This window comes from Vanacampus margaritifer, chromosome 4 (genome assembly GCF_051991255.1).
Source record: "Vanacampus margaritifer isolate UIUO_Vmar chromosome 4, RoL_Vmar_1.0, whole genome shotgun sequence".
Taxonomy (NCBI): domain Eukaryota; kingdom Metazoa; phylum Chordata; class Actinopteri; order Syngnathiformes; family Syngnathidae; genus Vanacampus; species Vanacampus margaritifer.
The window spans coordinates 22,577,377-22,594,154 of NC_135435.1; the positions used below are offsets into that span (position 1 = coordinate 22,577,377).

General features: G+C 41.9%; 1 protein-coding gene and 1 long non-coding RNA gene across 2 annotated transcripts in view; one reads left to right on the forward strand and one right to left on the reverse strand.

The window, feature by feature from the left end:
• Positions 1 to 882, forward strand: part of LOC144050849 (uncharacterized) — an 82,561-nt gene extending 81,679 nt beyond the window's left edge. Inside the window, exon 5 of the long non-coding RNA XR_013293952.1 lies at positions 542 to 882. This is a non-coding gene — a long non-coding RNA (uncharacterized LOC144050849). The remainder of the gene's footprint in view (positions 1 to 541) is intronic.
• The window catches only part of cd276 (CD276 molecule), an 81,477-nt gene that overhangs the window by 45,683 nt on the left and 19,016 nt on the right, over positions 1 to 16,778 (reverse strand). Inside the window, exon 4 of the mRNA XM_077564474.1 lies at positions 15,169 to 15,465. Within this exon, the coding sequence (XP_077420600.1) occupies positions 15,169 to 15,465 (297 nt within the window). The remainder of the gene's footprint in view (positions 1 to 15,168; positions 15,466 to 16,778) is intronic.

A 16,778-nucleotide genomic window follows, 5' to 3' on the forward strand; every position in this document is an offset into this window, starting at 1 on the left:
GTTCACCAGCTGTGTTGAATAAACGAGGCCAGAGGGTTCACTCCGAAAGAGGACAAGTTCCTGCGTTTGAAGCGAACCTGCTGGCTCAGTTCATTCAAACAAAAATCTCGGGTAAAAGATTTCGTCATCCAAGCCTCCTACCGAACGACACAAATTAGTAATATGGAGACTTAGTATGAGTACAGACAGGTCCATTGGTCAAGACTATCGGTAAATCTATTTGGTGGCACAAAGCTCGTTAGGAAAAAAAATGGAATCAATAAACCGGGACACATCTAGAGCCGCAGGGTTCAGTGTGAGAAAAAAAACTAGCTGCTTTTAGTACGAAAATGACGTCAGTTTTGAAAAAATATCGCCCTATCGCTGCTAGCCTTAATACATTTACACCAACGGTAGCGGGACCCCGGAATGGCAGCAAGACACAAATTTAGCTAAACTTAAGCTTCATAGCCAGATTATGTCCAATAATGCATGGACAACTATGCTCATCACAGACACTTGACGGCTTTGCTTATGACTGGGGGCGTATGTTTCAATTCAGGGTAGCTGGTACCAGTTGATTTTGTGCCAAAGGCGGACTCCACCCTGGACCGGTCGCCAGTAGCAGTGTACATACAGAGGCAGACAACTATTGACTCTCACATTCACTGCGTCTGGAAGAAACCCAAGCTGCCTGTGCTGAAGTCAGGCGAGTCGACCGCTATACCATCAGTGACTCTAGTTAAGGTTTATCTTTTGAAATGCGCTTTTGTGCCGCTGTGTTTAGAAATGGTCTTGGAAGCTCCACCCTCTTAATTCTGCGTCTGCCAATCGGTTGCCCAGCAACACTCGTGTTCCACCACCTGTGTCTCATTTCCTCGCTGGTTCAGTCAATTTACTTCCTCGGTTTCTTTTCTTTTTTTCTTCTTCTGGAGAGTTCAGTATTGTTCATTCTGTAATTTTACCGATTTGACATGTCATCATCATTGCTCTCTTTTTTATTATTATTATTATTTTATTTTATTTTATTATTTTGCGTGTGAGTGTGTGTGTATTCATTAATTCACCTAAAACCTATAAAAAAAAATCCCATACCGTTCACCTAAACCGAACACTTCCAGCCAGAGTCGTGAGGCCGTCAGGAGACCCGAGGAAGGACCAAAGAAAGAAAAGGAAAGTGAAATCCAGCACCAACCAGACACCACCCACCAGGCCACCAACCAGAGTCCTTCACCAACCCCAGAAATATCTAAATTCCAACAAATCAGGGAGACCCTCAAGAGACCGCCTCGGTTTCTGTCCAATCTTGTTGGCTCATTTGTTTTCTGGTTGGGTTTCATTGTTGTTGTAGACTGATGACTGGTCCAGGTGTGTACCTGGCCTCTCAGCCAAAGTTATCTGAAAATGGCTTCAGTTTACCCATCAACCAAATGTTCACAACCGTTTTACAAAAATGGATGGGTGGAGTCTTTTGAACTTGCATACACTTCCTACAATGAATAAAATCTCAATCTGCAATTTCAGAATGGCCCTTGACTATATGTAGACTTTTGCCAATGATGACGACATTCCCCCCCGGTGCCTTTGTGTGATCTGGAGACCACAGATATGAAATATCTGGGGAGCAAAGACAGCATATTGTCCGAATCACAACGTTGTTCTGGACAAAAAGGCATTCCTATAACACTCCTAGTCATCACATTGCTGGGGAAGCACATATAGTACCGCATTTTCTAAACCCATTACCAGTTTCATCATCGCACCCCCGCCATGCCATTACATTGTGTAATGTGGCAATGAGAAGTGGTGACAAATTGAAATCCAAGGGCATTAATGTCACCCGGCCTGGTGAGTCAGTCAACGGGGACATTGTATAAATAGACCCCGACTGCACACTCCAATTCCAATATACTGTACAGTAGTGGGACAAACAACACTCCGTTCAAATCCCAGTTTTTTGTGATATTAAAAAAATGAGACAGAGGTGAATAATAACAAAATTGGAAAAAAAATCCATCAATGATATAATCTATAACCTGTACAACTCAATTACAAAAGAGAACAACATTGAAGAAGGAAGTAAAGTAAGCAAATAACTGAAATAATGAGCCTGCACAGGGAAAAAAATCAACAAAAAAAGAACAAAGGGTAAACAGTTAAATGTTAGCCTGTAATTCATATCTTTATTGCTGTAAGCGTTAAGGGACCAAACCACAAGTTATTTTTTTCATTACATATTCGTCCAATTATCTGTATTTTATTCTGCCAAATTGGAATCGGCATTGGCCTCCGTCAGTCGGTTCAGAATATACACTGTATTGGTACGGCTTAGTGCCGCCGTGGCTGCTAACCAGCTGGATCTCACTTTCGCTTAATATCTGCAAACTTTTTTGTTGTTGTTTTGTTTATTGCGAAAACTTGTGTGCATTTTTTATTGGCTCTTACAAATTCATTCACCAGCAAAACCGGTGGCTATTAGTTAGCCAGTCATGAAATCTACTTGCCAAATCCTGCACGTAGCGCAACAGTTCAGTCAGTTGTGTGCAAACTAGTTCAATGCACGCTGCTCAATCAAAAAAAAAAAAAAACATCCTATGTTGGTACCATCGTAAAGTCTACTATGGCTTTTGGTCTCTTGAGATCTCCCTGATTTGTTGGAATTTAGATGTCTCTGGGGTTGGTGAAGGACTCTGGTTGGTGGCCTGGTGGGTGTTGTCTGTTCGGTGCTGGATTTCACTTTCCTTTCTTTGGTCTTTCCTCGGGTCTCCTGACGGCCTCACGACTCCGGCTGAAAGTGTTCGGTTTAGGTAAACGGTATGGGATTTTTTAATAGGCTTTTAGGTGAACTAATGAATACACACACACTCGCACACACGCACATACACATAAAAAAAGAAAAAAGGAGAGCAATGATGATGACATGTCAACCGAATGAACAATATTGAGCTCTCCAGAAAAAAAAAAGGTAAAGTCTACTATAGGATGCTATATATTGTTGAACTGACTTTCCCCGAGCGACCCTGTTTAGATTGCCCTCTTACAGCTACACGTGGAAAACAAATTACTAACAACAAATTACCGACGCATCGCTCGCCACGAGTGGGAGTGAATGCGAGTGTTAAAAGCCTGGACAGACGTAGTACGCACGATATGATGGACTCTTTCAGTGCGGGTCGCCGAGCTGTCTCGGCTGTCCACGTAGCCACACTTTACTTCACCGACGCACCCGTTGAAAGCAGGTGATGAAATTAAACACAGTTGACAATATTAATAAGGGAAGCGGAGCGAGTATGTTTCCTCGTGTCTGTCATCATAGAAATGAAAAAAGTGGACAGAGCCCGGCTGAGTCCAAACCAGCGGAGGAATATTAATGCCACCTGAGATAGATGTGAGTCATGGCGAGCTGCCGTCTATTTAAACCAGTATTATTAGGCACGCGGCCGCATTTTGACTTCATCATAACCATTAATGTGCTTTTTGAAAAGTGGCTTTTAAAGTTTCCAATCTTCTGCAGGGGGGCCAGTGGGGTTCGACTGTATGTTTTAGGTCAGGCCGCGGTTTGCAGGGAGTCAAATTCTAATCCTGTGGGACTCTTTGGCCACTCTTTACTTCAGTTCTGCACTCGGTCATCAATCACCGGTCTCCCGAGTTAGCGGGAGAAAAGAGGCACCTATCCCGAAAATAAACTCAATCTTTTTTCCCCATTAATTGGAAACACCTCACGTTGCCAGACAATGCGCTTTGAATGTAGCCGGCCGCTAATTCAGACTGCAAAAAACAGAGCCATTTAGGAAGGCAAACTGCGGACGTCCTTTGCGGCATAATAATTCACAGTGTTATCAGGTGGAGAGTTTAGACATCAAATAAACGGACTGGATAATTAAATCAGCAAACTTTGAAGGTGTGCCCGGGCATTCGCTTTTGGCTGAAAGGCCCGAGACTAAAATGATTTGGTATCGTGCAGAGACGGACGCCAGACCTACTGAAAGCAATCCCTCTTACAGGATTTAGCAGGGGAGCCGCATAAAACCTCCACTGCGGGGTCCCCGGCTGTACCCCGTGATAGTCAGTCCTGTGCGTTCCAAATATGAAATGCGCCCAATCAATAACAAAAGAGGACTTTTGTGCGTTTATGGCGGCCATAAATACAGCGTACTGAAAAGGCGAGTGAGGGAGGACCGAGGCTATGTATGGGCTTCCACCAAACTGTGGATCATATTGGTTGTTATAAGTGTTTTACATAGTTTTGCAGAAGTGATCCTAAAAATATGCTAGTTAGGTAAAGAAACCACTCACAGTCATGGATTCTATGCAGGTCCATACTGGTGGCATAACGGTTCACATGGCAAACTTTCTTGGGTGACTTTTACAAATTACACTGCAATTGATCAGCAACCAATGATTGCTTAGACAAAACAACAATTCAAATTAACAGAAGTAAACGGGTGAGCCTTATTCTCCTTTATTGTTATTTGTTAGTGTGCCTTCTTCGGACTGATGTAGACGTGCCAAACTAAAGACCAGAAACAGACACTATCTTTTTCTTTACAATGGGGGAGAAGATGTCATCAAATCATATCTGCTCAATAAGCCTTGAAAAATGGAGACGACACCAAGGCCCCAATAATAAAGGGCCACTAATTCCCTGCACACAAAAAAAAGGAGCTCATTTTATCTGAGTGATTGTAGCATTGAAGAGCAGCCGGGCGCCGATCAGAAAGTGGCCGCAGCTAAATCCGGCCCAACAATCCCTCCCGAGTCGACATGTAAGACCGGAGGCATGACAAATAACATTTCCTGGGCCGCAAATACAAAGATGCAATTTCCTATACTGAAAGCTTCCAGGAGGACATTGAAAGTCAACAGTCAAAAACAGTGACAGCCGCCTGAGTTAATAATCCTGATGGCGCCGCTGCCGCCTACCTGTGTTTACTCTAGATTGCCTACATTACCTCATACGTCTGTGTTGTCGTTTCCCCCGGCTGGCTCTCTGATAAGATAAAACACACTTTCGGTGGAAGAGAGGGAGAGCATGTTTGTGCACCTTACGCTGATTAATTCAATGTTATATTGAGAAAGTTTGCTGCAGCTCTACTGAAAACACATTTGTTAGTACTGCTATTTTTTCGGCTCCACTGCAGGCTCTGCTAATCACATTTAGATTAGTCTAAAACAACACTGGAAAACAAAGCACCAGAATGTTCTTTGGTTAAGGCTGCAGCAAACAAGTATGGCATTATTTTTGATTAACATGATTGAAAAGATTAGAGAGAGAAAATAACGGTAGGCTGGAAATAAATTATACTAGGGCTGGGCAATACATCGAATTCATTCGATACATCGCCATTTTAAAAATCGAATCGTTGAAATCAAATTTTGTCTTCTGGATTATTTAAAGCTGTTGTTCGTATGTTCTGTTACATCCAGATGTTTTTGTGAGTTGTAATTTTGCACAAGTGGCAGAATACTGGATGGGTGGTTTACAAGACATGTTTACAATAGCTACCAACTACTTAATTGTGGCATTTAAGCACAAACTATGAATGTTTAAGTTTATGTTAATACTGATCTAGAATCAGTATAAATTATTATTGTCTGAACATCTTGCACAGGAATTCTTTTTGAATAAATGAAACACTTCAATAAATGTTTGTTGGATTTATTAGATTAAAATCGATTAAAATCGTAATCGTCCTGATTGACTGCAAAAATCAAGATTTTATTTTTGGGCCATATAGTACTACTACTACTTTATACCTTCAAAAGGGTTGCAATTACTGAAATATCAAAATAGCGCAGTGGATCACTGTATATTTGTGGTTCAGCATTTGCAAATCTTTTTTTTTTTTATATCATAACATATCCACCATTATTTTGGGCAAAACATGCCAGTGTGTATGACATTTATTGTATTGTAGTGTATCGTTAATTGACACAACAAACGGTTACTGTCGATCACAACCACATCAAATATCAAATGAGTTGTCCGCTCAACCAAACTTCCAAATCCAATCACAAGTCTAACAGCAGCTGTGTAAATGTGTAAGTCAGCAAGAGAGGAAAGTCTATCTGCTGCGGCTGCTCGGCTATTAACAGCTTCATCAAACGAGGGCGAAACGCGGCATCAAAACCAATGGAATTTCTAAGGCTAACACCGCTAAACACATCTACGAGCGTTCAAGTTGTCACAGTGCAGTTTCATCAGTTTCAGATCAGTAAACATGGAAAGCGCTCTCCGTTCTAGCGCTAACTGCTTAATCATTGGGAAGTCAGCGAGCGGCCTCCAAACCAGCGGATTTCCCCACCACACACGCCGGGAGCTGATCATGAGGGGTCAGGGTGTGTCTGTACTATCGATGTACAGTAGTAAAATGTCATCAAAATGTTTGAGGAACTTTGTGTTATAGGCAAGTATAATCACTTTTAAGGCAGCGTCAATTAATCAAGAGAAATTCGCAATTTGTGGTTGGGCTCAGTGACTAGTGAATAGTACAGCTAACGTGCAATACTTTTATAATTAAGTAAAAGGCAAGTAGGAGGGGCCGTGTGACTCGAGTAAGCATGGAAAATAGTTTTTGGAACCGCAGCTTGATGACATATACTAAACTTTTAGTATATGGCATAAACTTTTACTATACTGTATAACTATGTGATTAATTTCAAATGAATCACGCATCTTTCATTTCTTCTAAATTGTGTTCCACTGAAGTGGAAGAAGCTGTTTCATATCGATAGACCCTCTCACCCTATCTAAAACTTTTTTCTTGCGTTTTGTATAAATGGTGCCGACACGGAACGGGTAGGCCAAGTCCATCCATCCGTTTTCTATAGTGCTTATCGCCACTGGGGTCGAGGGTGAGCCTATCCCAGGGTGAGTCAATGATGATGACATATCAAATCAGTAAAATTACCGAATGAACAATACTGAGCGCTCCAGGAAAAAGAAAAAATATATATTTGGAAACGACAATGAAGGTTGGACATGGATGAATATCAATAAACAACACTATTTCTATAAATCTCTGCAAATCTTTACCTTCATATGACCAAAAACAGCTCAACGCTTCAACGCCATTCCAAGGAAATCACAATGTCCCATCTAGTCATGTGATCCGTGGGTGCTACCTAGTGGCCGCAGGCACCATGTTAGATGTTAGTTCTGAAACCATTTGATTATTTGATTAAAGTGTGTCGCTGTGTAGAAGTTGCTGCAAGATCCAGCACCTCTGGATTCTCTATAAAGGAACAAGACAAATGTTGCATACGACTGTTGTGTCTCAGATCCAACAGAAGCTAATGTTGCCTGGCTTTGTTGCTGATAGAGCTGTGCAGGTCACTGCAACACAAAGTCCCCGCCCACCGTCTGTTCTTTTCACTTGCTGCTCCGGTTAGTTAGTTTTCAAAGAGAGGCGGGCAGGCAGGTAGAATGGTACGGTCAGTCTTAAAAAGAAAAAAAAAGGAGGGGGGAGGCGTAATTTCGAGAAACTGTCATGCCTGTGATGGACTCGCACACAAGAGTTAAACGCACATTCAACTCTGCTGTCATGCTCTCAATGGGCTTCAGGTTAAATTCTAAACTGTGCCCTCCATTTTCCTTCTGCACAACTTCAACTACAACAATGAAGCCGGGCGATCTGGACTGTATAGATACATCAGTGCATGTGTTAAAGGGTTATGTTTAAGTGTGAATGAGTTCATATGTGTACAGACGCTCCCCTACTTACGAACATTCGAGTTACGAACAACGGTACATACGAACATTTCTGCGCGTACAGTATGTCGAAAAATGTTCGGAAAGAGATGCTGTAAGTTAGATTTTGCTTGGCGCTGTGAGAGCTCATTGGAGGCTGAGCAACGTGTCGAGGAGGAGGAGGAAGAAACGCCGGTCCCCATGAAGGAGGAAATAACTTTTGAAGCCGATTCCAGCGACGACGAAAAATCTCTCATGATATAAAATCCTCCTCTTCCTCCTCCTCCATCATCTCCTTAAGCATCGAGTACATCTTCCAAAAGTAAGTTAAACTTCATTTTATTTATCTTATCACGTACATGTACATACTGTGTGTGTCTCTCGCTCTCTCTCTCTAACATACGTAGTACAGTACTGTACGTATTCTCTCCATTTTATTAAAAGTTTTTTTCAGTACAAACCAATGCAGGTTACTTGTACAAGCCTTAAACATACTTATATAAACCTTCAGTATACTTATATAGGCTTTAAACATAAATTATAATACAAAATATAGCACTGAAGCAACTTACGAACAAATTCACCTTACGAACGATCGTCCGGAACGTAACTCGTTCATAAGGTGGGGAGCGTCTGTATAGGTAAAGATGGAAAAGCTGTAGGGTAGCTAATGCTATGGCGAGCCGCCTCTCAAAATGGTCTCAGTCTGCTTACTTTTTTTTTTTTTTTTTTTGGAGAGCTCAGTATTGTTCATTTGGTAATTTTACCGATTTGACATGTCATCATCATTGCTTTTTTTTTTTTTTGTATGTGGGTGAGTATGTGTATGTGCGCGTGTGCATGCGTGCGTGTGAGTGTATTCATTAGTTCACCTAAAACCTATTAAAAAATCCCAAACCGTTCACCTAAACCGAACACTTCCAGCCAGAGTCGTGAGGCCGTCAGGAGACCCGAGGAAGGACCAAAGAAAGGAAAGTGAAATCCAGCACCGACCAGACACCACCCACCAGGCCACCAACCAGAGTCCTTCACCAACCCCAGAAACATCTAAATTCCAACAAATCAGGGATACCTTAAGAGACCAAAGTCTGCTTAATTGATGCTTAATCGGATTTGAAGATCCAGATCACTAGTACACTGCTGGTTTGACTGGACCCTGATCAGTAGGCTATACAACTTTTATGTTTACGTAAGCTATCAATAAACGTTTGCAGTTAGCAGCCGCTTTCCTCAGATAACTACGAGCTTATCAAGCAGGGGTGTACTGAAAGATTCAAAAGATGTTAGCGCATCAAATTGAATCAGATCATTCCACTTTAAAATGTACCGTTCTTGAAACGTATCGTACCCCATGTATCGAGATATGTATCGAATCGTCTTTTATTAGAGATATGCACAACACTAGCATCAACAGACAAGGTATGCTGCTTTTTGTGTGTATTTGTACTACTACAGAAAACCGCCTCCATCCGTATTAAATGATTACCAACCCTATAATATCGTTATTGAAGGTAAGACAATAGTTTTATCCATTTATACAAACCATTCGTTACATATGTGATCGGGTGTTTCTCACAGCGGCCAAATCACACCATCAAACCCTTAGTTTGGTCCAGGTTCAATTACTGTGTTCACATGACACAAAATGAATTGCACCAAACACGAACAAGAGTGTGAAAGCTACATAAATTGACCGAGTGTATTTAAACAGGACTAGGTATGAAAACACTCATAGTTTAAATCAACTGTAAATGAAAAAAATACCAAAACAAATAAGCCCTTACAAGAAGTATTCTCTATTGTTGCACTGCCATGAAATCAGCCGGCCAAACAGTTGGATCTGGCAAGATGTCTTCTCACAAATCCTTTGGTTATCTCCCCTGCCCATCAACAAGTCAATTTCCTGTCAGTGTCAGAGCCAGCTCAGCAAACTCCTTGGACACCATCATCGTGTTTTCTGTCATCTACTTTTCACCTTGTCTGCCTCTCGCTGCCTCATCTCCGCTCTTGCTCTCTTGCTGCAATTGGACATTAAACGCTGCGTTAGCGTAGTAATGCTGGGGAAATTATGCCCAGCTTCATCGGGAGTGCCGGCTCAGGGGGGGGTTATGAGTTGTTGCTGGGGGAGATGGTACTTCAATGCCTGGTCTTGAAATCAAGCCATCAACAGAACTTGCTGCAGCAATCACACCAGCCTGGATGATTGGATACGCGATCAAACCTCTGCCTTCACAGCCGGTATCAGTAGTAAATGATAAGAGAGGGGACTCTTGTACTCTTAAACCCCCAAACATAATTTTTTTTCTTATGGAGACTAAAGTGGTCAGACTGGACTGGATGAGTGAGATGATAAAACCCCAGCAGGAAGACAGCACCTTATTTGAGGACTTGAACATGGTTCTTTCCAACACTCTCCTTTTCATTCAATACTCGCCATTTCCTTAGGGTCTCCCCCACAATGGATCCGCGCTGCAAAATCCATAATATCCCAGCACAACCAAATACTCCAGAGGTTGAATGAGGGTTTAGAAAGATAACATCTCTGAGATGCTTGATACAGCTAAAGCTGCTAAAGATTTAAGAACCGAATGAGTTAATCGCCCGCGACGGAAAGTCAAAGCAAACGATTTAAGTATTACCATATTACAGACCAAATGCTGACACGGATCAATATTATTCCACTTAAGAGCTGTGAATGCCGGTAGTGTGCGTTTCAAACTGTTGTCGACTTTCACAACTTATCAAGAAGACAACGACATTTACAACTTCTGTGGACTCAAAATGCTAATGAGTAGTGATGGCAAAATGAAGCTTCATGAAGCATTTGCGATACTTTTTGACTCCTCTAGATGGTGCTCTTGGTTTAAAGATAAAGGCAAGTGCAATAAAAATTGATTACATTTGCATTGCATCTTTGAATCATGAGTGCCATCTTGAGGAGTCAAAAAGTATCGCAAGTGCTTCATGAAGCTTCATTTTCCCATCACTACTAATGAGACACAATGAAATAGGCTTGGAGACTGGGAAATGTAGTCTTATGTCGTCAAATCGACTTCAAGAGCTTTCGGAATTTCCAACATGCCAGAAATTCAACTGAATGATCCACCTCAAGTTCCACCCTATAGATAGTATTCACTGACGTCACGGGATCGCGAGTCCGCCCCTCATGGTGGGTCAACTTTTCAGCGGACTCAGCTGTGTTTCTATGTTTACACTGAATGTTGTTTTGTTATTGATGAATGTCAACCCCAGCTTTCTCTAACCTTACTTATGTAAGAAAGACGTATGCGGAAGATTTAGCTCAACACTCCTTGCAGTGGGACACGTTGAAACGTTTGATTAATGGAATCGATTGGATTACAAACATTTGCCGATGTTACTGCTCGGACTGGACGACATGGCAACGTATGCTCTGAGGTAGGATGGCTCGATCCCAAAACACGGACATTCTTGCGTCTTCTGTATTTTCGGCTTTTATTGGTTGCTTTGTGCATTTATCGTTTGTGAATTTGAGGTGAAGAATCTCCGATTATTTTTAAACCAAGTTATGCTAGTTCCCCGACCACGCTAGCTAGTAGCGCTAGCATGTTACAACAAAAATAACATTGTTGGTTTATCACTTATTTTTGTACACTTAAACAACAATTCCAACTTTTGGGCTGCTGGGAAAGGAAAATAAGAGACCTTAAGGAGGTTATTTAGAGGGATCTCAAAATTGAACATCTTGACCACCAGAACTGTTTTCAGCCAGAGCTAGCCATGGCTAGCGGCTCACATATATCACGATCGCATTACAATGACACGTACTTTAATCAAAATGGTCAGAACACACTTTGGTAGACTTTGTCAGTTGGAAATCCTCTCAATTTATCTTTGCAATTCCGGACACTTTTTTGTCCTTTCCCATTCGACGTTCCATAGACCCGTAAACGGCACACAATGTGGGGCAAATGACGTCATGTGAATACTATCTAGAAGTTTCGTTTCACATCTTTGTTCGCCCTATTTTTGCAGCCGTGAACGGCACACGTGTGCATAATTGTGAAGCGGTTCGTGAAAATCCGTAATGAACAAATGAATGAATCAAAGTAAATTCTAGTAAGCAACACGAGCGCTCCTCAGCATTTGCTTGCGTTGTCTCGCTGGCCGCAATTGTTTGCCACAAATTTGTTTGACCCACCAAATGGCTGCCGGGTCGATAGGTGGGGGTCGGTGACGTCATGTCAATACTATGTATATTAAAAAATTGTCAAATTGATCACCTGCAACAGAAAGCAATTGAAGCATTCACACTGTACAGACTAGATAAGAGACTGGCAGAATTTTTTTTACCCTACCATCTGCCTCCGCCTTCTTACGAGTTTCTTCCTTGGTTTGTGTTTTCGTTCTCATGGCCCAACCACAAATTTACGGAGCCATACAGATGGCACGGAGTTTGATTCCTAGCCATTGCCCCGATCCCCAGCCACCGCCGCTCCCAAACCTGGATAAAAACAGTTGAGTTTTCCCAGGAAGAGAATCAGGTGTAAAAATGTGCCAAACAAATCATGCAGGTGACTAGCTGTGGTGACCCCTGACGGCGCAAGCCAAAAGTCGCAACAACTGTGGAGTGCGCGGCGAGCGGGTGTGCTGTGTGCATGTGTACATAACAAGCACTGTGTCAACTCGAGCTCGGCGCACTCCACTCGGCTACACTGGCAGAAGAGTTGCACGGGGTCAAAATTAATTACAGCGGCTGCTAAGCACACAGCAGCTGTTGTAAACACATACATTTTCCTTTCAAACGAGCCCCCGTGCAAAATACTGTATATCTCCTACATGTTTACGAGCAAGCGTCGTCAAGCTGTGCTGGTGTGTACACCAAGAAATTACTCTTCTTGTTTTTTTCCTTAACTGCACCCATTTGCTGAAAATTACCACGCTTTGAATTAAGGGTCTTTTCTTGTGTATTTCTGGGTTTGCTTGTTTTACTGTCCAACACTAAATCTCATGTTTTACTGTCTGCTTGCAAAGTCTTTTTTTTTTCTTCTTTTTTTGCAGTTCTGTTCTTGGCCAGCTTCTTTGAAACTCATTATGACTGATTCTCTAGTTCCGGAGAATGATCTGAGGAAATAAGAGTCCATGCTACTTCAAATTAAAACCCACAAAGCACCTCTTATCCTGGCCTATTTCGATTAAATTTGCAGGCGTCCGATGGGCTGCAGGAAATTGAAAATTGTGTTAAAAGTTTTGTCAATCATGTTACATAAAGGTACTGCTGTATCTATACGCGGCACAGTTCTGCACTTTCCAAAAGAATGTAAATATTTACTACAAAGTTTTAATGACATGTTTCACAGCAGCAATTTTGACCCAATCAAATAGTAAATGGAAGGACAGATGCAGTTGGTTTGGACATCACAACACTACAATTTGGTGAGGTTGTGGTAAAGCTTCGGATAAGAGTAATGTGTTTACTTTCAGTTTCCTGAACCAGAAAGTAGCAATTACAAAACAAGCAAACTAGAAAGAAGGCATTGTGATATCTTTCAAATGTTCTTCTTTTTTTTTTATCTTTCAAATGTTCTAATTATCTTCATGGTGCTGGGCAGTACGTGCCACACAACTCTTTATTTTGTGGCTTGAAAATCAATTTCGGCCAGCCCGTGTGGAGTTTGCATGTTTTCACAGATATTCCAGCTCTCACGTCACAACGTGCAGTTTAAGTGACTTTTTAATTGTCTGCAGGTGTGAATTTGGTAGTTTGCCTACAATGTCCCCTGCGACTGTCTGACGACCACGCAAGGGTGTCCTATGCCTCTCGCTCATTTATTATCATGATCATTATCATTATAGAAACTTTATAGCTGGATCGCTAAAACAAATCATCTCATGATAGTCTAGTATTTTTGCACAATACTACAAGTTTCCATGGAAGGAAGTTAAGGGCAACTTATTTTATTCACATTGAGATGGAACAGCAAAAGAATCGAGAATATTAATAAAAGGATAGAGTGTCATCCCTTCAGATATTACAACAAACTGTAGATCCTTTGGGACTCCAAATCCAGAAATAGCTCAACAAAAATGTATGACCGCCAAAACGGTTCATATTCATTTCAAACAAGCGTCAAAACAGTGTGGAAAAATACATCAGTTGAGTAAAAGGGCAATAGGAGCTGCTGATGGTTTTACAATCATAGATCACCCTCAACGTGTGTTTATACCTCTCCACGGGTACAAAACAACACGACTCCACCTGTACTGTTTGACAGAGGCCATCCAAAAGCGTGTCGAAGGCCGCCACCCTTTAACCCATTCTTGCCACTTTGGCCATCCTGTTTCCAGACAGCGCATTCATTTCCCAGCCCAGTGGAGCAACACATGGTCACCCGCTGCCCGGACCTCCACTTTCAGAGTTTCAGCACCAGCTCAAACCCAAAGAGCTCCGGCCCACCTCTGCTATAATTTATGAGCTATTTCACACAGTTGTGCTTCCATTAGAGACCCCGTCTTGGCCTACCTTGTGCAGTCCTACCTTGCACTTAAAGGATAATTGCAGGGTGATTTGGGGCAGGGGATGTAATATTAAAAAAAACAAGTGTACATATTTCATAGAATCTGTCAAATCAGAAGTTGAGGACAATTTTAAAAAATGACATCAGTTTCCTTCCTCGCTAGCAAAAAATGCCATTGCTTCAAATCATCTCTCACTTGCCCTTGGAGAAGACTCTCGTCAAACTTGACACTGAGTACAAACTTCTGCCACTTGCCTCAATTGCCATGGCAACCCCCGTGATGGGGCGACAGCCTCCTAAGCAGGATAAGCTTCCGTTTTTGCCAAGTGAAGATGACCTCATCTAATATGAAGGGGTGTAGTCAATTAATTTCACATTGGTTATATTATCTTATCAAGAAATTGGGCATCTAGAACAATGGGTAAAATAACCACAAAATAATAGATTTGATTAAGAGACTCACAAAAAAAGATCATTAATGACACAATCTGGGAATACAAGATCAAAATATGATTCATTTGAGCAGAGAAGATCCAGCAAAACCGAGGCGGCAGTGGAAATTTCCACCAATTGGTACAATTTAGTTGACTTCACAACCATATGGTTCAGAAAATACCCTTCAAGATTGTATGATATACAAATTGCTGAATCGATTGCTGAGAATAATGTTGATTGTGATGAAATGGTTGTTGATGAGTGAGATAATGAAGTGCAAAAAAAAGAAATGCTGCTACCGTATCACTACTTTTATTACTAGTAAGCCTGCCAGTACTGTTCCATCCTTTTTTTTTTTTACCATTTAGTATTCATCAGTGTTATGATAAGCCATTTGCACTATGAAAGCTTTTAGCCGTTATATTATGTCGGTAGTATCTGAGTGGTAACAGAGGCAACTTTTCACTTTTCCCAACTTGACTATTCAACATACACGTTTTTTGAGGCTCTGTGTAAAAACGGCTTCAAGGATTCCTAAAAGAGAAAAGCAAACGAAGGCGCACCGACCTGTGATGGTGACAAAGGCGTTCCCCTCCTCCCCTAGCAACGGGTTGATGAGCGTGCAGCTGTAGGTGCTGTTGGGCTCCAGCACGACCGTCAGCACGCTGGTCAGGGAGAACAAACCCTCCTCGTTGGCCACCACCGAAGTGGTGACGTTGTCCGTCAGGTTGCGGCCGCCCCCGTCCTGCCACATCACGTCGGCTTCCGGGTAGCCTCCGTAAGCCACACAAGTGAGGGCCACCTCTTCACCTGGCCGAAGGTTCGATTCCGGCTCCAAGGTCACAACGGGCTTGGAGTAAGGGGCTGGATAAAAACGGGGAAAGGATTTAAATGAGTCTTGTTATGGGGAATTGACTTTTTAATTGCTTGTATACAAATAGTTGGGTCGCTCGAGTGCCTGCCCACCAATCAAGTGTGAAATTAAACAACCAAGTAAATCTTTTGTTATCTGCCTATTAAAAAAAATGTGTCTGTGAGGGAGCCATTCCGCAAATCCGTCCCACATAAACACATTGTAATATATGAAGTGCTGTCTCTAAGAGGGAAAATGCTTTTATCGTGTACATGGGTACTTTTTCTCAGCCACTCTTTTCCAATCTGCTCCTAATTCCAGGGCTCTACCCATGGTCAGCATGAAAACGAGATTCTGACTCGGCCCAGGAGTATATGGGGCAAATTATACAATCACTCCTCACTTGCATGATAAGCAGAGCTCATTTCAGAAAGACAATAACTAGGGTCAGGTGCGAAGTACCCTATAATTCTTGATCCCTGGGGTCTTTTGATGAAAGCGGACATGATATTAAAAAACAAACAAACTGGAAACTGTTTTAAATTGAGAAGAAGAAAAAAAACATGTCTGATGGTAGAAGTTATGGATGTGCTAGATGATTTAACAAGCAGCAGAACTTCCAGACCATATCATTCCCATTAAGGCATAAATTGCATTTAGTGCCACTTAGCATAAAATAAAGTTTAAAATCCCACAATTCCAAACGGTATCAGTGGCACACAGGCATGCTGCATCTTAACACTTCCCAGAGTGCCAAAATGCAGAGAAACTCCTTAAAATAAATAAATAAATAAATAAATGGTTCAGGCCAGGAGGTGAACGTAGGCAGAAATTGGCTGTCTTGGGTACAACCAGGATGAAAAAAAAAAAAAAAAAACATGTAGGCATTGGTGGGGTTCTAATGTCAGCCTCGCCGAAAATCCCAAATCCCAATCCCTTCATCTGAAGCAAGAGTACAAAAGGTGAACGAGAAAAGAGGCCGCTCTATTCCCAGAGCCAATCATGGCACAGCAAACAATAGGGTGGAGCTGAGCCTGAAATGATTTAAGTTAGTCTGATCTGCTGGTGAGAAGTAGACTTTTGACATGGAGACCAGATTTACTGCGCTTTCTGCTAACTGAAGTTGGGCTCTTCCACACCATCAAGTACCTGCAGGCCTTTTTTAAGACGGGATGAATTGTATGAAAACTGGAATTACTTACAGCATTGCGGTGAGTGGACTAGTATCATAAATCGTAGTCAGTGGTGCACATAACAATTTTGGTCAGAGGTCTTTTTTTTCCTGACCCACCAACCTCATGGATGAACTTAAAACTTGCAGCAC